We start from the raw sequence: 20,191 nt of genomic DNA, 5'->3' as shown, positions 1-20,191 counted from the left end.
CCCCAAACTTGCATTTCCATAGCCAGGTCCCCAACCCAAGAGCCCCAACCCAGGCGCAGGCTGCAGCCTCCCCGGGGGGGAAGTCGTGCGTAGCTCGGGTCCCTGAAGACCCTGTGCCTTGGCGTGAGGCTCTGGAGTCACGGACCCCATGGGCGTGACAGGTGGACAGACGACCCCGTGGTTCGCAGCCTGGGCTCCAGGTGCGGGGTCCCCAGCCGACTCTCGCCCTCGCACGCCCCCTGCCGCCCTCGCGCGCGCATCCAGGATCAGGGCTGGAGAGACGTGTTTATTCAGGGTCACTGGTGGGCGGGATCGGAGGACGGACGGGGCTGGGACTGGACTCGGACTCGGGCTCGGGCTCGGGGTCCGGCTCGGGGTCCGGGCTGGTTTCCTCCGGGGCCACGTCCCAGGGAAAGGTCTGCATTCCCCGCATCTGCTCGCGGTAGACGCGGTCGAAAGCTTCGCTCTGCGCCACCGTGAAGTGGTTCTTCCAGTCCCCGCAGACCCCTGGAGGGAACGGAGGGAGGGTCCGCGGGTGAGGAGCCTCTCGGGGCGTCGTCCCCTCACTCCCAACATCCCGGCACCTCCCTTCCCACCTCCCGGAATTGGCTGCGGGCAGCACCCCCAGCTACCCGTCACTCCTTTACCTTGGATGGGGGAATCCTAAACGGCCTGGCTGTCACCTCCTCCCTCCCTTTGCCCACTTTACCCCTTGACCCTTTATTCTCCGCCTTGTCACCTCCTGTCCTGTCCCTAACTCCCCTGCTAGCTACAGGACCTCCAACCACGCCCTGGGGCGGCATTGCTGCTGAGATGAGTGGGCTGCTGCCCTGAAGGAACCCGGCAGCCCCAGGGCTCCACATGTCCTCCAGCCTCCGGGTTTCTTATCAGATTCTGGGGTGATGAGGGGGGCACTGGAATCCTGGGGCCGGGTCATTCCCATCACAGTCACTTGGATTTTGGCGCCCAGGACACCTATAGAGAGGCCTGGGGGCTCCCTGTAGCTGGCCACTTGGCCTGAGAAGCCCTCAACCCAACCCCTGGATCTGTGAATATGTAAGTCTGCGTGGCAAAAGGAACGGGGCACATGTGATGAAGGATCGTGAGTTGGGAGATGGTTCTGGATTATCTCTGTGAGCCCAATGTCATCACAAGGAATTTTTTTTTTTTTTCCTATTGGGGACTGAACCCAGGGGCACTTTGCCACTAAGCTACATCCCCAGTCCTCTATTTTTAAATTTTGAGACAAGGTCTCTATAATTGCTTGGGGCCTCACTAAGTTGCTGAGACTGGCCTCAAATTGACAATCCTCCAACCTCATCCTCCTGAAGTCATTGGGATCACAGGTGTGAGCAGCACAAGGGACCTTACAGGAGGAAGGCAGGAGGGTCAGAGCCAGGGATTCGAGGACTGCTGGCTTTGAAGATGCAGGAGGCGGCCAGGAGCTGGGGGTGTAGGTTAGTCAGAAACAAAAACGGCCAGGAATGGATTCTCCTGTGAAATCTTCAGGAGTTTGGCCTTCCCGGCCTGATTTTAGCCCAGCCAGACTGATTTTGGATCTCTGACCTCCAGAAGCGTAAGCTGAGACAGGTGTGTGTTGTTTTGAGCCACTGGGTTTGTTAACCCTGCTCTGTAATCCAACACTCAGGTATTTCTTCAGTGAGCACTAATGCCAAGGAGGATTTGTGGGGACCTGAGCCTGGGGGCAGTCTGGATCAGTGCCCGGGGGTTCCGTTCCCTGGAGGGGAGTGGGAAGACTCAGATGGCAGAGACTTGCCATCTGTACTGAGCTCTGCAAGTGACCCTGTTCACCCCCACACTCCGGCTGGGAAAACTGAGGCCCAGAGAGGCGAGGGAACTGGTCTAAATCACACAGCTATCTGGTGGCCTAGTGAGACGTGAATCCCGGAGCCCAGAGCCCCACACCTTTCCGGAGGAAGGCTCCATGGCGGTGGTCCAGCAGGCTGGTGGGCAGCAGCGTGTAGTTGGACATGGAATTGGCCTTCATGGCACCGAAGGTCGAGTGCGCCACGACAGAGCCCAGGGCCTCCTCGTCCAGCGGCCGGCCCAGGAACTCACAGATGCGCTGCACGGAGCCCTGGAGGTCCTGCGGGAGAGGGAGCGGGAGGGTCAGCAGCCTGAGGGTGCCCGGCATCTGGGAGGCTGGCTGTCTAGCCCCTAGCCCGGGGGGTCAGGGCACTCCTGCCCCCGCCCCTCTCTCTCCACCTCCAAGGTGAGGCTAAGGTGTCGGGCCCCCGGTTTTTGGAAGGCTTCGTGAGTGGGGGCTGGGTGCCCTGCGGCAGAGGTCACAGCAGGGTCAGGGTCAGCTCAGAACCTGTGGAGACCATCCTCCCTTGGGTTAGAGGCAGGCAGTGATGCAGGGCAGCCCTCATGCCCAGGCCCAGGGCTAGCCTCCCAGGCCCTGTAGCACCCCACCAGCCTCACCCCACACCCCTGTCCATCACTGGGCTGTCCCTCCGGCCCTCTGTGTCCCCACTACTGCAGCAGGCCTCAGCCTGCTCCCCAGCCTCCCTGCCTCCAGCCTCCATCTCATTCAAAGTACCCAAGCCACCCCTGCTGCTCCCAGCTTTCCTAGGGCTCCCTAGTGCCTCCGGACAGTCCTGGCCCCCAGGCCTGCCTTTTAAGGACGAGGTGGCCAGGTCTCAGCTCTTCCCAGTCCTGCCCTGTGCCCGCAGGACCCACTGCTCCCAGGCTTCCCTCCTCCAGGCCTGGCACTGGGCTGTCAGAAATGCCTTTTGCCATTGATGCAGATCAAATATCACCCTCGTTGTGATAGTGATTGTTGAGATCACTGCAGATTGAGCACCTAGTGTATATCACATTCTCGTTCAAGCTCCTTATGTGGATTTTCTGATCCTGCTATCAGTTTTGCAAGTGTCATCTCATTGATAAAGGAAGGCTCAGAGAGGGAAAGACAATTGTCTAAGACCACACAGCCAGAGAGAAATTCAGACTCAGGTCTGAGGCCATAGGCCCCCTGTAACCCACTGCCTTCTGTGATACCCAGTGCCCAGCAGGCCAGTCTCTGGGTGGCTCCACAACCACACCACTAGGCTCTTCCAGGTCACCTCTTTTCTTAACCCTCCATCCCTTTATCTGCTTGAACCACTGCCGTGTCCCAGAAGTGCCAACGTGTGGCCGCAGCCTTGCGCCCAGGTGGCCCAGAAGCTCTGTTCGGCTCCGTGGCCCAGTTTTTGGTTTGGAGAACAAAGCTGGATGGAAAGGGCGGGAGGGTGGTGCGGACCCGTTTCCACCGCCTGTCGGGGGACCAGGCAACGCCCTCCTGGCCGCCCCCGCCCTCCCCTTGTCCATCAAGAGAAATATACCCGGATGGAGAAACAGAACCGTGGGCGCCCACGGAGGGCTGTGCGTCCAGGCCCCGCCTCCTCCTCCTCTATGAAAGAGGGGTGCCAACCGCCTGGGGGTTGTGAACCCACAAAGCTGCCACTTTTGCAGACCAGAACTGGCAGGCAGCCCGGCCTGTCTCTGCTTTGGGGGATTAGGTGCGATGACCTCGTTTGTTGGTGTCTGGTGCTTGGTGTTTCGCAGTCTGTGACAGACATTTCTGTGCCTGTTGTCCTGGTCAGGTCCGCCCTCGTAGCTCTGGCCACCCGGTGATAAGGCAGGGTGCACCTGATCCCGGGTCACAATGCCTCGGTGCCAGGAGTCACTGTGCCTCTAGCTGTGAGTTGTTCCTTTGGCCCATTTTAAGGATGAGACTTCTGGGTTCTGAGAAGTTGGGTTGTTTTTTGTTTGTTTTTTGCTTTTTAATTATTTAGTTGTAGGTGAACCCAATGCCTTTAATTTTTATGTGGTGCTGAGTTTCGAACCGAGGACCTCAGGCTTTCTAGGCGAGCATGCTACCACTGAGCCAGGACGCCAGCCCACTGAGAAGTTTGCGTTGCCGCAGCTACTGTTTGTTTGGGGTGCTAGGGTGGAGCCCAGGGCCCCGCGCCAGCTCTGCCACCAAGCTCCAGCCCTGCCTGTGCACCCAGAGTTTTAAGATTTCAACTTTGTCAGAAACCAGAGTCCAGACTCTCCCTACAAAGAGTACCACCAGAAAGGAGATTGTGCACACAAGAAAGCGCATGGTAGGGCCTGACTGGGAGCCTTCCTGGCTCCACCTCTCCAACAGATCTTGGTTGAGAATGGAACCGGGTGGGCACGGTGGCGCACACCTGTAATCCAACGGCTGGGGAGGATCGCCAGTTCAAAGCCAGCCTCAGCAAAAGCCAGGTGCTAAACAACTCAGTGAGATCCCGTCTCTAAATAAAATACAAAAAAGGGCTGGAGCTGTGGCTCAGTGATTAGGAGCCCCTGGGTTCAATCCCTGGTGCAAAACCAAACCAACCCTCCGATGGAACTGGGGGGCAGTGGCTCAGGACTGATCCCAGCCACTCAGGAGGCTGAAGTGGGAGGATCACAAGTGCAAAGCCAGCCTCAGCTGTGAGACCCATTCTAAAAATAAAAAATAAAAGAGACTTAGTGAGACCCATTCTAAAAATAAAAAAAATGAAAGAGGCTGGGAATGTGACTCAGTGGTAGAGTACCCTTGGATTCCATCCCCAGTATCAGAGGAAAGAAAGAAAGAAAGATAGGAAAGAAAAAAGGAATCTCAAATGGTTGGGCGTGTTGGCTACAGATTGTTCCAGAAGCCCAGCTCCTATTCTACAGCTCTGCAGAGCTATGGCCGGTGTTCTGCCTGGCCTCTCCACCCAGGGAGCCATCCCTGAGCACACCAGGCAAGGAGCCCCTCGACCTGTGCCTGCTCCGGGGTCCCTTGGTGGGGTCCAGCTAAGATCCAGTCTAGCGCCAAAGGCTCTTCCTTCCACCGATTCCTCTGCCTTTCATTGGCACTCATTTCTGGTGTGACACAATCTCCCACGATCTCACTCATCCTCCCTCTCCCCTGCTCAGAGCCCAGCCATGGCTCCCTGCACTCAGAGACAAGGCGAGGTCCTCATGGTGGCCCCATCTCCCACCCTTCCTTTCCTCTCTTGCTTTGTCCGCAAAGCTTTCCCAGAAACCCATCAAGGAAAAGAAGCGACCTCAGGGCCTTTGTGCTGGCTATTCCCCCTGCCTGGGACACTCCTCCCATGTCTCCATGACTCCCTGTCTCTCCTCCTTGGGACTTTGGCTTGGTGTCACCTTTGCCTCAGGGCCTCCCCTGACTGCCCTGCTCAGAATTGCTCAGGGTCTCTGTTCCTCATCCCCCGGTGCACTGGTCCGAGGGAGGGCCTCGGACCCCTTGGAGGGCAGAGGGCAGGCGTGAGGAGGGGCAGCCGGGCGGAGGTGGGGACTCACCTGCTGCAGCTCCTCGTAGGTGAGGAGCAGGAAGTTGTCTCTGCCCTGCATCCGAATCCAGCCCTTAATGTGGTCGAACCAGGAGCCGAACTGCACTGGGGGTGGAGGGTGGGGGTGAGGGTGGGCAGCAGCCCCCTGGGCTCCGCAGGCTCCAGCTCCACTGGGGCCTGCAGCACCCCCACCGCCAGAGTGGCCACCCTCCTGCATCTCCGCCGGGGTCAGGTCCCTCCAGCCCGCTCCTACCGCTCCCCATGGTGGGTGGCCCTGGTCCATCTGTCCTGCGTCATCTGTTCTGGGTCTCTCGGTCTCTCCCTCTCTGTCTCTCCCTGCCTCCCGTCTGTCTCATCTCCTGGTCTCTGTCCCCACCACTCCGTGATGTCCCACATCTCTCTCTCTTATCCCTTTGCGGGCCTCCGCTCCCCAGCACCCGGCTCCCCCTTCATCCTAGTCCTCACCTTCGCCTTTGAGGAAGTTTTCCAGGAACTGATCGGGTGTGCCAGGGTCCTTCAACTGCCTGGCGATCTTGGAGTAATGGTAGAAGGAGACCACCACGTCCCGGGGGTTCCTGCTTAGGTAGATCACCTGCATGTGGGTGACGAGGACGGGAAAGATGTCAGACGAAGGGAGAACCCCAGACCCGAGGCTGTCTGCCCCCAGATCCTCTTCTGACCCTATAACAAGAAGGATGCAGGGCAGACTTCCCAGCGAATTTCCCAGCTAAAATAGCTCAGCTCAGCTCATCCCAGAAGATGAGAGCTCCTTCCAACCACATTCGAGGAGGAGGGAGGAGCTGTTTCTGGGTCAGGCGGAGGGACGGTTTGGTTTCAGGGAAAAGAGGGTGGAGAAAGAAGAATGGGATTCAGGATGGGGGAGCTCAGGGCGAGAGGTATGGACCAATAGACAAGAAAAATTGGTCCCTCCTTTCCATTCCCAGAGCAGAGCCCCCAGCCTCTTCCTTGGCCTTCTGACCTCCACTTGGCCCTGGAGAGTCGTCTACACCAGGAGCTGACATGCTCTCCTTGCATACAGCCCCCTGTTGGCTCCCCAGAGCTGGCACTGAAGTGAACGACCTGCGGCTCTCGACCAGCTTTCTTATTCCACCACCTGGGGGCCCCTCAGGCAGGGCCCTGCTTGGAAGCCTCGCCCACAGAGGCTCTGGGAGTTGTCTGAGGGATTTACACAGGCATGGGCGCTGGGCAGATGCTAAGAAAGAAATCCAAGGTCCCAAGGGAAATTACATTCCCTAGACTGAGACCGTTGTGATTTCTGATGTCCTGCGGGTGCATCCCAGGACCCCCGCCTGGCCCTGTGCAGATGGTTCGTGTTGCCCAAAGAAAGGTCTGGAACGTCCCCCTGGGCCCGGAGGTAACCTGTAAGGCCTTGGAATTTCTGGCTTAATGAGTATCTTTGCCCGTCTGGGCCCCGGGGGCCTCCGCCGCACCGCAAAGTCTGTGCTGACGCTGTGATTTGTGTGGGGGACAAATCAGCCTGACGCCGGGAGGGGCTGGAGACGGTCAGCCAGGTGGGGGTGGTCAGCCATGTCCGGGTGACCAACGCCCATAAAAACCCTGGACGCCGAGGCTCAGGAGAGCTCCCTGGTGGGACAGTGCCAGGGTGTTGTCACACAAGGCAGCTGGGGGAGTAAACGCTCTCCCCTCGACGCCACTGGGAAGGGACGGGAATCCGCCTGGCCCCTCCTGGGCTCCCTGCCCCTGCGGATTCTCTTCTGCCCCGTGTGAGCAGCAACTGTGAGTCCCCTGCACGTCACTTCCGGCAAATCGCTCCGCCTCAGGCTGGTTTTGGGGCTCCTGGGGGCAGCCCCCCATCTCCGCCCTGGCTATGCTCACTTGCTGGGCGACCCTGGACAGTCCCCTGGTTTCAAATGACGTCAGGATTGACGAGCAGTTCTCCATATCTGCAGCTTCCGCCTCCGTGAAGGCGGCTAATATTCGGAAAGGGCCATCTGTTCTAGTCGCGGGCAGGCTTCCCCGGTTATTCCCTAATCCAGAATGCGGTAGGTCACCTGGCTTCAGGTGTTGCAGACGCGGGACATGATGCAGAGTGTGCGACGCCGCGCTGGCTTCTCTGCAGACGCCCCACCATTCCCTATAAAGGGACTGAGCAGCTGCGGGTTTGGTAGCCGCCCAGGGGCTGGAACCAAGGCCGGAGGACCCCAGAGACGTGTCAGCTCTGTGGGTCTGCATGCCCACCTGGACAAGGGCTGCCCGGCGGGGGCAGGCAGTGTCTTCACAGCTCAGCTGACACCTTGACTCGTCTTTCTCTTAAACCCACATCCAATCTGTCAGCAAACCCTCAGTCCCCCCAACCCCCAAATACACTCCAGCCCAGTCCCTTCCCTTGTACGGCCAGCCGCCCTGGTCCGGTTGTCATTGTCACCTCCCACTGGCACCACTGCAGTTGCCTGCTCCTCGGCCTCACTTCTGCCCTTGCCCTGCCAGTGCCCACCACCTGGTAGCTGGGCCGGATCACCACTCTCCTGAGTCCTCACTGTAGCTCCTGCGGCCCTGCCCATGTTGTCCCTTCTGCCCTCTGACCTCATCTCCACCCCTTCTCCTCATTCACTTATTTCCAGGCACACCCCACTCACCACAGGGCCTTTGCACCCACTCTCCCCTCTGTCAGAGATTCCCTTCCCTTACTGCCCATTTCCCTCCTTCACTTCCCACTGGGGCCCCTTTTGACCATTCTATTTATAATTGCAACCCCCACCTCAACATCATCCCTAGCCCTCTTCTCCCTTCTGATGTAAATTTATCTCGGTAGACATGCTAAATGTTCCCCTTGCTTTTTCCCATCTGGTGTCTGCCTGTCCCCTGTGGGATGTCAGCTCCCCAGGGCAGGAGTTCCTGCTTGTCTGTTGACTGCTGTACTAGGTCAGGGCCACGCACACAGCAGGTGCTCAACACACAGGTGCCAAATCAGTGCTCTAATCATGCCCCCTCTCCTGCCCCCACACCTTGGCCTTGGTGCTGAAGAAAGCCTTGGGGAAGAGCTGGATGGGGAGGTGGGAGCTCAGCAGGCGGGGGCTTGTCTGGTCCTGCAGGGTGAAGGCGCTTATGACGGTCTCGCACCAGGGCGCTCGCTCCCAGATGGGCACCGAACGGATCCAGGAGGGGTCCCCGTTCTTCAGGATCAAGCTGAGGATCTCGATCATCCAAGTGGTGCCTGTTGGGAGAGATTGGCAGAGTCATCAGGGGTGGGACAGGTGGCGGGATATGGCTGGGGAAATGGCCACAACATCTTCTGTGGGAAGGGCAGCCTGGAAACAGCCTCAAAGGAACTTTCTCTGGTGCCCAGAGGTGGGACTGGGAAGTGGCAGGTGGCAGAAATTGCCTCAGGTGCCCAACCCCGCCACTTTCCCCCGGGACTGTATTTTCTTGTCTCGGTGTGAGGCCACCCGACAGTCTAGCCAGGGACGGGTAGGCAGCCGCCTTTTCCAGGCCTGGCCCACAAACACCTCTTCCTCTTTCCGGGTCAGAGAGACTCCAGGGATGGCGGGAACACAGGTGGAAGGAGCCCGATGGCGGTGACAGTGTGGATTTCCCTCCCCTCCCCATCCACCCGCCGGCTCTGACTGGAGTTCACAGGGAACAAGAAATAAATCATTGGTTCAGCCACTGAAATTCCTGAGCTTTGGTGGCAGAGCAGCAAATCCCCCTTTAAGTCACCGGGGAGGCTGACTTGAATCCAGGTGCCTGGCTATAAAATCTCCGCTCTCTTCACTGCCTGCGTTTGAGGGTCACCCCTTCATCTCTGCAGGGAGCCACAGGACTAGGTATAGGCAGGAGTCCCATCAGCTGGGTGCCGATGGGCTCAGAGTGCAGGAGACCACAGCAGATCGATGAAAAGTTATACTCCTGCCCACAAGGGTCTATCATTAGTGCTCTACTGGGTCGGATTCCCACCCCCACCCTGCGCCCATCATCCGTCTGCGGCCTGGGTTCGGAGCCTCGCTTCCCGGCGCGGACCCTGGGAACGCCTCGCCCTCCCAGCCGGCTGGGCCCGGCGTGGCCAGTAGAGGGCGCCGGAGGAACACGGCGCGGGCCGGCGCCGTCCCTTCTCTTGGGGATCTTGCGGATAGTCACCAGCGCTCGGCCCTGCGGCGGACACGCAGCGACACTTACCTCCTCCCCCCGGGAAATGTCAGCGCCAGCGAAAGTCGAACCTTGGGTGGGGACGGGGGGGGGGATCCCTCTTCCAGGGGCTTCGTTCCGCCGGAGGAGAAGCGGCCGCTTCCCCCACCAGCTGTTCCTAAGTCCTTCGGAGGTCTCTAGCCTTTTGTAGTAGAAGCCCCTCTTACAGGTTGCTAATTTCTACCTCTGAATAGTACAAAATTTGCCATTTCACCATTTTAAGGGTGCTGTACAGTGGCCTTAAGTAAAATCACACCACTGGACAACCATCACGCTGATCATCCCCAGAGCTGTCAATCGCCCAAATGGAAACTCTGGGCCCTTAACCCAGTCGCATCTCCACTGTCCCCCAGCCCCTGGCAACCACCTGGAATTTGACTATTCCAAGTGCCTCACGTGGGTGGAATCACGTGTCTGGCTTCTTTTAATCGGCACAGTGTCTAAAAGTTCATCTGCCTTATGACTTGTATCAGAATTTTCTTCCTTTTTAAAGGCTGAATGATATTCCATGATGGAGTCATTCTTTGATGGACGTTTGGGTTTTTTCCACTTTTGGGTCATTCTGAATAATGTGACTATGAACATCAATATGCAAATATCTGCTTGAGTAGTTTTTCTTTTTTGGAGTATATACCAAAAAGTGAAATTGTGAGTTATACGATAATTCTGTGTTTAATTTTTTGAGGAAACATCAGTGTTTTCCCTAGTGGCTGTACCGTTTTACACTCCCACGAACAGTGAACCAGTTTCCAACCAATTTCTCCACATCATTGCCAACACTTCTTAATTTCTAAAGAGCCACCTCAGTGGGCTTAAATCATTCTTTGCATTAAGTCTCTCCTCTCCAAATGACTGTGTGGTTTTAGTCTCCTGTCTGCGGCTGACGATTGCACCTCTGTGAGGTGGCTTAGCAGATGCCAAGCGTCTTCACAGTTCATTCTCCCCTCCTGGTGATAGTATCAGAACACAGGGTTCAGTGAGCACGCCGGCATTCAGTCAGAAACTACAACTCCCAGAACCGTTGCAGCTGGGTGTGGTCATGTGACTAAACTCTCCTATGAGCTGTGCCTAGAAGTGACTGCACCTTCTGAGTCCTGCCTTTAAGAGGAGCTACTTGCCCTCCATACCCTTTACCTTTTTCTCTCTTCCCCCAGCCCTGTTTTTTTTTTTCCCCCTGACAGGACTCTGGAAGTGGTGTTGGTAAAGAGGAGAACACCATTTTAGAAGCCAATAAGCTAGAAGGGCATTCTATGCCTTTCTGACTGCTTGGAATGGAGCTACCTGCCTACTCGAATGCCCATGTCCCTGAACTGTTATCGGGGAGAAAATCCAGGTTATTTCTTGGGGTCTCTTTGTTACAGCAGCTTCACCTCTACCCTCACTGATCCACATAAGTCCTGTTGTCATTATAGGGGAAATTAAGGAAATTGGAGAAAGGGCAAGTGAGGGCTTAGTGATGTTCTAGAGCGTTTCCATGTTTTTTTAAGGTAGAAATCACCAAGGGACAAGTGTTTCATCATGGAATCTTGCTGTGACCTTAAAGCACCACAAAAGACCCAAGCCACCTCATGTTCCCGATGATCCTGGTCCATGACATTGAAACCACATTCTACCAGTCATGGTGGTGGTGCCTGTAGTCCCTCCCAGCTGCTCAGGAGGCTGAAGCAGGAGGATCCCTTGAGCCCAGGAATTCCAGGACAGCTTGGGCAACATGGTGAGACCCTGTCTTAAAAAACAAAGAAGGGCTGGGGTTGTGGCTCAGGGGTAGAGCACTCGCCTAGCATGGCTGAGGCACTGGGTTGGATCCCTAGCACCACATAAAAATAAATAAATAAAATAAATGGCATTCTGTCCATCTACAACTACGAAAAAAAATTTAAAAAAAAACAAAGAAACAAAAATCCCACAATCATAATGATGAGCCATGAATCCAGAGATCCCAAATTAGGAAGTCAACCACAGAAGACAAAATTTGATAAATAATTTTAAAGATATGCATAGAAAACTTTTTTTTTTTTTTGGGTGCTAGGGATCTAACCCAGGGCCTTGTGCTTACAAGGCAAGCACTCTACCGACTGAGCTATCTCCCCAGCCCCCATAGAAAACTTTTGAAGAGAGTAAAAGGAGCAAATGAGGGAGCATATTTATAATTTGTTCTACATGAAGAATTAAGTTCACTAATATATAAAGAGCTCCTATAAAACAATGAAATACCAAAAGTTCAATTGGGTAGGGACCAGAGATATCATCATAGAAAAGGAAAAACAGGGCTGGGGGGATAGCTCAGTTGGTAGAGTGCTTGCGTTTCAAGCACAAGTCCCTGGGTTCAATCCCCAGCACCACAAAAAAAAAAAAAAAAAAAAAAAAAAAAAAAAAAAAAAAAAAGAAAGAAAGAAAAGAAAAGGAAACACAAAAATCCAAAATATTGCTCAGGTTGGGGTTGTAGCTCAGTGGTGGAGCGCTTGCCTAGCATGTGTGAGGCACTGGGTTGGATCCTCAGCACCACATAGAAATAAATACATGAAACGAAGGTCCATCAATAATTTAAAAAAATCTAAAATATGGTAACTCCATTAACATTAACGGATATGTGAATTAAAACAACGCTGAAGTTCCTGTTTTCACCTATCGGACTGGCATAAATTAGAATGTCTGATTCATGATGTTAGTGAGGCTGTGGGAAACAGGCCCTCTCCTGCACTGTCGTTGGAAGGACGAGTTTCTACAGCTTCTATGGAGGGACATTTGGCTGTATCTGTAAAGACAGTGAATGCTCAGACCTTTCTCCAATGCCGTATCTAGGAGTTTATCCTTCAGGCAAGCACGTACACAGGTGAAACAATGCGAATGTGCGCCATCTACTGCTTTATGTATGGAGTTTACATTCTGCATAAAAGCAAAAGACTAGCGGGGGCGGTGGCTCACAACCTGTAATCTCAGGGACTCTGGAGGCTGAGGCAGGAGGATCGCATATTCAAGGCCAGCCTCAGTAACTTAGAGAGGCTCTCAGTAACTTAGTGAGACCCTGCCTCAAAATGAAAAAGGACAAGGGCTGGGATGTGGCTCGGTGGCAGAGAGCCCCTGAGTTTCCTCCCCAGTACCAAATAAATAAATACATAAAATCAAAAGATTGGAAATTACACTGTCAGTAGTCAGTAGGGAAACGGTAAAACAAAAATGATTATACATCAGTGTCAGTGTCATGGAATACTATGAAACTGTTAAAGGAAAAAGAAAAAAAAGAAAGAAAGAAAAAAAAAAAAAAAAAACAGCTGGATTTGGGCATGATGTAATCCCAGCAACTCGGGAGGCCGAGGCAGGAAGTTGCAAGTCTGAGGCCAGCCTCCACGACGCTGATAGAACTTGTCTCAGTTTTTTAAAAGGGAGGGGGCTGGGGAGGCAGCTCGGTTGTAGAGCACTTGCCTAGCACGTGTGAGGCCCTGGGTTTGATCCCCAGCAGTGTCTTAAAAAGTGAATACGATGTCATTCCACACACGACAGACTAAAGGAGAAATTAATCCTTTTTTTTTTTTTTTTTTTTTTTGGTGCTGGAGATCGAACCCAGGGCCTTATGCTTACAAGGCAAGCACTCTACCAACTGAGCTATCTCCCCAGCCCCGAAATTAATTCATTTTAATTTTTAAAAAAGAAGCCATAATATTTGGACATTCATACACAGATAAAGAGCCTTGATCTCTACCTAATCATATCTAAAATTTAGCTCAAAGTGGATCATAGATTTAAATGTACAAGCTAAACCTGTAAAATTTCTGGAAGAAACAGAAGACATCATTGGGGTCAGAGGTTAAGCAAAGATTTCTGAGATACAACAAAAGCATGATCCATAAAAGGACAGAGTGACAGACTGGATCTCATCCAAATGAAAAATTTATGTTCTCCTGCTCTGATAAGAGAGTGAGCAGACAAGGTGCAGAGCCAGAGACAACACTCCAGAGCACAGATCTGATCAAGGCTTCCTCCTTGAGCTGAGAGCGCCTCCAGGCTCCACGACAGGAAAACAGCCCCCGAGAGGAGGAAGACGCTTTGAACCCTTTACTACCGAAGAGGGTGGCTGGCCAAGGAGCACTTGAAAACGCGATGGCGTCATCGGCAAATGCAAACCAAAGCCACAGTCAACATGGTCTGCACCTTTCCAAAGAGCCGGAAACACCCAGATGAGGGTGGCTGGCGGGGTGCAGAGCCAGGGACCCGCCACTGTGGCTGGTGAGCATGCAAAGTGGTTAAGGGTAAAGCCACTTTGGAGAACAGTTGGGCGTTTTTTTTTTTTTTTTTTTTTTGAGGTACCAGGGATTGAACCCAAGGGTGCCTAACCACTGAGCCATATCCCAGTCTGTTTTTTGTATTTTTTATTTACAGACAGAGTCTCACTGAGTTGCTTAGGGCCTCACTAAGTTGCTGAGGCCGGCTTTGAACTTGTGATCCTTCTGCCTCAGCCTCTGGAGCCACTGGGATCACAGGTGTGCATGCACCACCCTGCCCGGCAGTCCGGTGGGTTCTTATAAAGTTCAACACACAGGGGACCACAGAACTAGCAATCGCACATCTGAATATTTACCCAAGATAAATGAAAATATATTTCCATGCACAGACTTGTACACAAACTTCCTAGAAGCTGTGTTCATATTCATGATGGAAGAACCAACTCAAGCTGGAAGCAACTCATGCATCCTTAGACAGATGAATGGGGTAGACGGGCCATGCTCCTCCGCTACAGCAAGAAACCGCCCAGGAACTGGGGGCATCCTGGTGAGCAAGGAGTAAGTCTGTCATCTGTCTCAGAAGCTGAGTGCCAGGCTGGGGATGTGGCTCAGCGGTAGAGTACTTGCCTAGCATGTGTGAGGCTCTGGGATGGATCCTCAGTACTACCACCAAAAAAAGCGCCGAGTGCCTTGTGATTCCATCTATGTGACATTTAAGAAAGGGCAAGGCCATAGGGTACAAGCTGATCACTGGTTGCCGGGGGCTAGAGTGGAGGGATGTGGGGACTGGGTGATGGAATTCTTTTTTTTGTGGGGGGGGTTTGAACTCAGGGGTGCTTAACCACTGAGCCACATCCTCAGCCCTTTTTATTTTTTTAATTTTGAGGCAGGGTCTTGCTCAGTTGCTCAGGGCCTCGCTAAGTTGCTAAGGCTGGTCTTGAACTCGTGGTCCTCCTGCCTCAGCCTCCCGAGCCGCCGCGCCCGGTCTCTTCTTTATCTTCATTGTGCCGGTAGTTATGTGGTGGTCGTGGCTGCCAAAACTCAGAACTCCAAAATAACTGAAAACATGTCCACAAAGATCTTGTGTGCACACGATCTTGGTGGCGTTATCCACAGCAGCCTGAGAGTGGAAAGCACCAAACAGCCATCAGCTGATGAACGGGTAAACACAGGTGGCCTGCGCGGGCCACGGAGCGCCAGTGACGGGAAGGATGAAGCACCACGGACACCATGCCGCGGATGACAGAGGCCAGACACAGAGCCAGGCCCCGCATGAGTCCATGCCCAGGGAACCCCAGAACAGGCCAGTCATGGAGATGGGACCTCTGCCGGCCGGGGCCTGCGGCGGGGAGTGTGATCCGGGAGGCCAGGGCTCCTGGGCTCAGGATTTCTTGCTGGAGTGATAGGAATGTGCTGAGGTGGATTGTGGTGCTGGATGCACAGCTCTGGGACTGTGCCCTACGTGCCACACACACACACACACACTCACACACACACACACACACTCACACACACTCAGAACTCTGTGCTAGGGCTGGGTGCAGCTCAGTGGTAGAGTGCAAGGCCCTGGGTGAGCCCGAGCACTGCAAAACGAAAAAACGAAATAAAATGGGGCGGGGAGCAGGGAGAACTTTATGTTTAAGAGGGTAAAGTCGCATTACGAACATTCTGAAAAACATTCTGAAAATATAGTCAACCCTATCATTTCAGAGACTCGAAGACCCCAGCAGTGCTCCAGGAAAACTAAACTAAGCTGGGCCTGCTGGCGCACGCCTGTAATCCAGGAATTTGGGAGGCTGAGGCAAGAGGATCTCCAGTTCAAGGCCAGCCTCAGCAACTTAGTGAGGCCCTAAGCAACTTAGTGAGAATCTGTGTCCAAATTAAATATAAAAAGGACTGGGGATGTGGCTCAGTGGTTAAGTGCCCCTGGGTTCCATCTCTGGTACAGAGAGAGAGAGAGAGAAGAGGAGAGGAGAGGAGAGGGAGAGGCAGGGGCTGGTAGTAATAAATGCTACAGAGAGGGAGGCTTATTTTAGCAAGGGAGGTCAGCGAAGCCCAGGTGGGGGAGAGGGGGACCCCACCCAGTGGTGTCTGGGAAGGGTGCTGTGCAGGGGGACATGAGTGCAGAGGCCAGGTTCACCGGGCTGTGAACAGATGCTTTCCCTGTGCCCTCCTCGGGTGCCGCAGCATCCTGGGTCCTGTCCTGCCCACTATCCCAGGCCCTGCAGCCCTGTCCCCGCAGGTACCTGACTTGGGGTAGGTGATGATGAAGATGTCGTCGTCCCGCACATTGGAGGTGTTCTCGGCCTGGCTGATGCTCTCCGGGGAATACAGGCCCTTGGGGAAGAGGATGCCCTTGTATCTGAAGTATTCTCCCCAGACGGTCTGGCTGCGGGAGGAGAGGGAGACATGGGTCACGAGGCAGAGCACTTGCCCTGCGATGTCGTGATCAGTATCACGCCCAGGCACAGAGAGGTGCCTCGGTTTGCTCAAGCCACACAGCACGCGGGACACAGAGCACTCTACAGGATCTGCAAAGTGGGGCTGAGGCTTCCCGGGGCAGGTGCCCTGCCCTCCCCAGCTCCAGAGCGCTGGCGCTCTCTTGCAAAAGGCGCAGTGTCACCATGAGACTAAAATGATCTGTGCTGCTTTCCCAAACCCCCTGAGTAGCCCTGTGAAAGTGACCAAAAGGAGAAGTTTTGGAGGCCACCGGTCAGTCCGCCTGGAACCTCCCCAGGGCCCCATGTCTGAACCACAGGAGAGGGAGGGCGGAGTGAGACCGAGCAGGGCGGCTCTGCAGCCTCTGTGTGCAGCGAGGCAGCTGTGAGCTGGCGGGTGTGGGGACAGGGAGGCCGGGCAGAAGTCAGGTCACCAAGTGCAAGGTGTGAAGTGGGTGTAGCTGGTCTACAATTTTTCTGGGACATTTGTGGGTATTTGTTGGCTTCCAAAATGAAATACTTTGCTGTGATTTCTTTTCCTCCTTTGAAATAAGCATTCCTTCTACCTAATGATGCAGTCATAGGAAGTGATCCTTATTTTTTAAGGTGTGCTCTTGAAATGGACTAAGATTCAGGCCCCACAAACCCGGACCTGCCCAGTCTTCTCACCACACTGTGATTCCTTCCACGTATCTCCCTTTAGAGCACACGTAGGACAGTATATGGAACTTTAAAAAATGTATGTGTGTAAGCAGTTTACAGTGTCCCCTCCTTATCTGCAGGCAGGGAGCTTCCAAGACCCTCACTGCCAGAAACTTCAGATGGTACCAAACTCTACGTACAAGCAGCAGGTGATCCGATAACCTGGAGTAACAGGCAGGTACCATATAGAGAGTGGAAACACTGGACAAAGAGGAGATTCGCATCCCAGGTAGGATGGACCAGGACAGTCGGAAATTCCAGCATGCTGCTCGGAATGGTGTACAGCTTAAAACTTAGGAACTGTTACGTCTGGAATTTTCCTTTTACTATGTTTGGACCAAAGTTGACCAAGGGTAACTGAAACCAGAGAAGGTGGAGCAGCAGAGAAGGGGGACTGTTATTGTCTGTGAATTTTACTTCAGGAGAGTCACGGATATCTGTGATGTAGAGGGTTTGGTTCTGACCGCACATGATGCAGCGCGGGAGACACAGCACACGGGACCCACCCTGTGGGAGTCTGGCTATGGAGAATTCAAAACTGGGAAGAGTCGTCTGTGGTGTCAGAGGGCGGGAGGGCTGCTTCCCTTTTTGGGGTGACAGGCAGTGGGCAGCGGGGGGCTGATATGCCCAGTTTGCAAAATTCACTGTGCTGTGGACTGAAACTTGCCGACATGACACGCCTGTGAGTTTTACTTTAGGAAAATATTCAGGGAGCGAATTCATGAAAGAAATATCAAAGGAAAAAAATCCCGCTAAAATAAAATAGCGTTTGATAACGATTTGGCTCCAGTGAGGTCGCAAACTACTGGTTTACAGAGGCCCTTTCTGCTGGTTCCTCCTCATCTGCCCCGTTAACGGGTGAGGACATCAAGGTACCTGGGGGCTCCGATTTGCCTGGGAGGCTCCACTGGCTCAGAGGTTCCACAGGAAGGAAGTTCCTGCCGAGACCTGGCACCAGGTGAAGGCTAGGAGCAGAAAGACGAAGGAGGGAGACCGCAGTCCTCTGCCTGGGGTCACCTGAGGCCTTGTGGGGACCCTGGGGTGCTCGGCCCAGCCAGCCAGGGTTTCTGAAGGGCAGTGTCTGAGGGGTCTCCGGAAGGGGGGGCTGGGGCTTTCTGGCAAAGGGTCCCCTAAGTTCTGGCTGAAGGCTGCTCCCAAGGGGGTCGGGCGGATGGTCGGGCGGATGCCCTCGGGAGGGCAGGGGGGGCGCTTTGTGTAGCCAAAGTGGCCCAGGCGTCACTGTGATTCAGGAGCGGGAAGCTGCAGGCTCAGGCTCAGGGTTTGCCACTCTACCTAAGCTGGGCCAGACGCTGGCTCTCCCTGCGCCTCGGTTTCCTCAGCAGAGCAGGGATAAGAGAAGGAGCAAAGCGAACTGGTCGATGGGATTAACTCCACAGCAGAGGGTGTGCCCGAGTTCCACCTCCCACCAGCTGTATGACTTTGGGCAAGTCACTTAACCTCTCTGCGCCTCGGTTTTTTCATGTGTTTGATGGGACTAACAATCACGGTCACCTCACAGGATGGTTGCAAGTCTGGGAAAGGCTTAGGACTGTGCCTGGCATGGACGGAGCACTGCAAAAAAGTTTCCTAAATTTTTAAAAAGGAGGAGGGTACAAATGGTCAGAATGGAGCCCGACTCACGGCCTGCATTCAGTGAGTCGTCATTACATGTCTCGTGATGTCATCGGTCACCCCACAGGTTGAGCCTGGGAGTGGAGGCGGTGTCGTCACCAGTTGCCGGTGGGTGGGGCCGAGCCCCCTGTGACCAGGTTACCCGGAAGATTGGCAGCTAAAGGCCGGCGCCCTGGCGCTGCCCCCGCCCCCGCGCCTTTTCGGTGGGTGTCAACCGGAGGCTCAGCCTCCCGGTCTGTCAGTCTGTCACCGCTTTCAGGCTCTACCCTACCGGAGGGTTAACAGGGTGGCGTATTTTAAGTGTTCGGGAAAGGAAGCCCCGGGGCTCCAGCTCGCCATGGTCTCCCGCGGCCGCGGGCGAGGGGCCGTCCCCTGCCCATTTGCCTGAGAGGAAAACAGATGTCACCTGGCCCTTTGGGAACCCCCAAACCGAACGAATCGATGCACTGATGCGAGGGCGCCCTCCCCTCACACCGCTTCCAAATGGGGCCGCAGCCCCCGGGGGTCCAGGGCCAACGCAGTGGGACCCGTGGGCGCCCCGCAGGTGTGAGCGACCCGGCGCGGGCGGAGGGACCAGCGCCTCCTCTCGCACCTGCCTCGGGGGCGCTCAGCGCTGGGCAGTTAAGGGCTCCCAGACCTCAGGCCAGCGGTGTCCAAACACCACCGCACCTACCCCTGAACCCAGAGCGACCAGCAGCTGAGAAAATTAACTGTCCTGGCACGCATGGGGTGAACCTGGGCTGTCCCCATGGGTTTCTGTGCCACAGTTGAGGAGAAATGCAGGTCCAAGGAGGGTTAGCCACTCGGACAAGGCCATACAGCAGGACCTCAGCAGAGCCAGGCACAGAGGCACACTGATCCCAGCGGCTAGGGAGGCAGAGGCAGGAGGACTGTGAGTTCAAGGCCAGCTTCAGCATCTTAGGGAGAACCTGTCTCAAAATGAAATAAAAAGGGTTAGGGGCACAGGTCAGTGGTAGAGCCCCCCAGGATCAATCCCTGGTACTAAAAGAGAAAGAAAGAAAGAGCCAAGCACAGACGTAGAGTGGACACCAAGGTAGAGGCTCCTTTGAGCCCAAGAGGAGGAGGCCAGCCTGGTTGACACGCAGAGGCCCCCATCTCCAAACAAAACACAAATCCAGACCCAGGCTGTGGGCCCCTCAGCTGGGGATGGCTTCTTTCCAGCCCCTTCCCCGTGTGTCCCACACACCAGCAAAGGGCACCGAGCGCTGGGCCCACCTCCTGGCCTCTGCTGCAGGGACGGTGCAGGGGAGGCCCACTGGGGAGGCCCGCTGGGGCCACACCTGACTGGATTCTTGCTGTGTGCCCTAATATGGGGCGGGGCACCCTTTCCTCTGCCCCTCACGGTCCTGCCAGCTCTGGCCTCAGTTCCCTCCAGCCTCAGTCTCCACCTTTCTGTCTCTGCTCTTCTCTCCCTCTGGAGGCTCCTGGCTCCTCTCCTCTGAAGCCTCCTCTGGAGGCTCACCCCAGGCATGAACTTCAGGATCCACGCAGCCTGGGCCTGGCTGCCCCTTCCTTCCGACACCAGCCGGTCTCCCACTCTGGTGGAGCATCTTGAGATTGCTGAGCCTTCCTACACCTGCTAGGAAGGCCTGTCCCACCTCCCTGACCCACCTTTCCAGAGTCAGGTCAGGGGTCACCACCGGGAGATGGGCCAGAGCTTCCTCAGATCTCCAAGACTCCCTTCTGACCCCAGGAGAGG

General features: G+C 55.0%; 1 protein-coding gene across 1 annotated transcript in view; it reads right to left on the bottom strand.

Moving 5' to 3' along the window:
- Positions 1–254: 254 nt before the first annotated feature.
- Positions 255–20,191, bottom strand: part of Sult2b1 (sulfotransferase family 2B member 1) — a 32,872-nt gene continuing 12,935 nt past the window's right edge. Inside the window, exons 2-7 of the mRNA XM_047530085.1 lie at positions 15,946–16,088; positions 8,303–8,511; positions 5,781–5,907; positions 5,326–5,420; positions 1,927–2,107; positions 255–507 (exon numbers count right to left, since the gene is read on the bottom strand). Coding sequence (XP_047386041.1) covers positions 287–507; positions 1,927–2,107; positions 5,326–5,420; positions 5,781–5,907; positions 8,303–8,511; positions 15,946–16,088 — 976 coding nt within the window. The 3' untranslated portion in view covers positions 255–286. The remainder of the gene's footprint in view (positions 508–1,926; positions 2,108–5,325; positions 5,421–5,780; positions 5,908–8,302; positions 8,512–15,945; positions 16,089–20,191) is intronic.

The sequence above is a fragment of the Sciurus carolinensis genome, chromosome 16 (genome assembly GCF_902686445.1).
Source record: "Sciurus carolinensis chromosome 16, mSciCar1.2, whole genome shotgun sequence".
NCBI classification, from domain to species: Eukaryota; Metazoa; Chordata; class Mammalia; order Rodentia; family Sciuridae; genus Sciurus; species Sciurus carolinensis.
The sequence above is the reverse complement of the archived record's forward strand: the minus strand, read 5'-3'. Positions and strand labels throughout refer to the sequence as shown.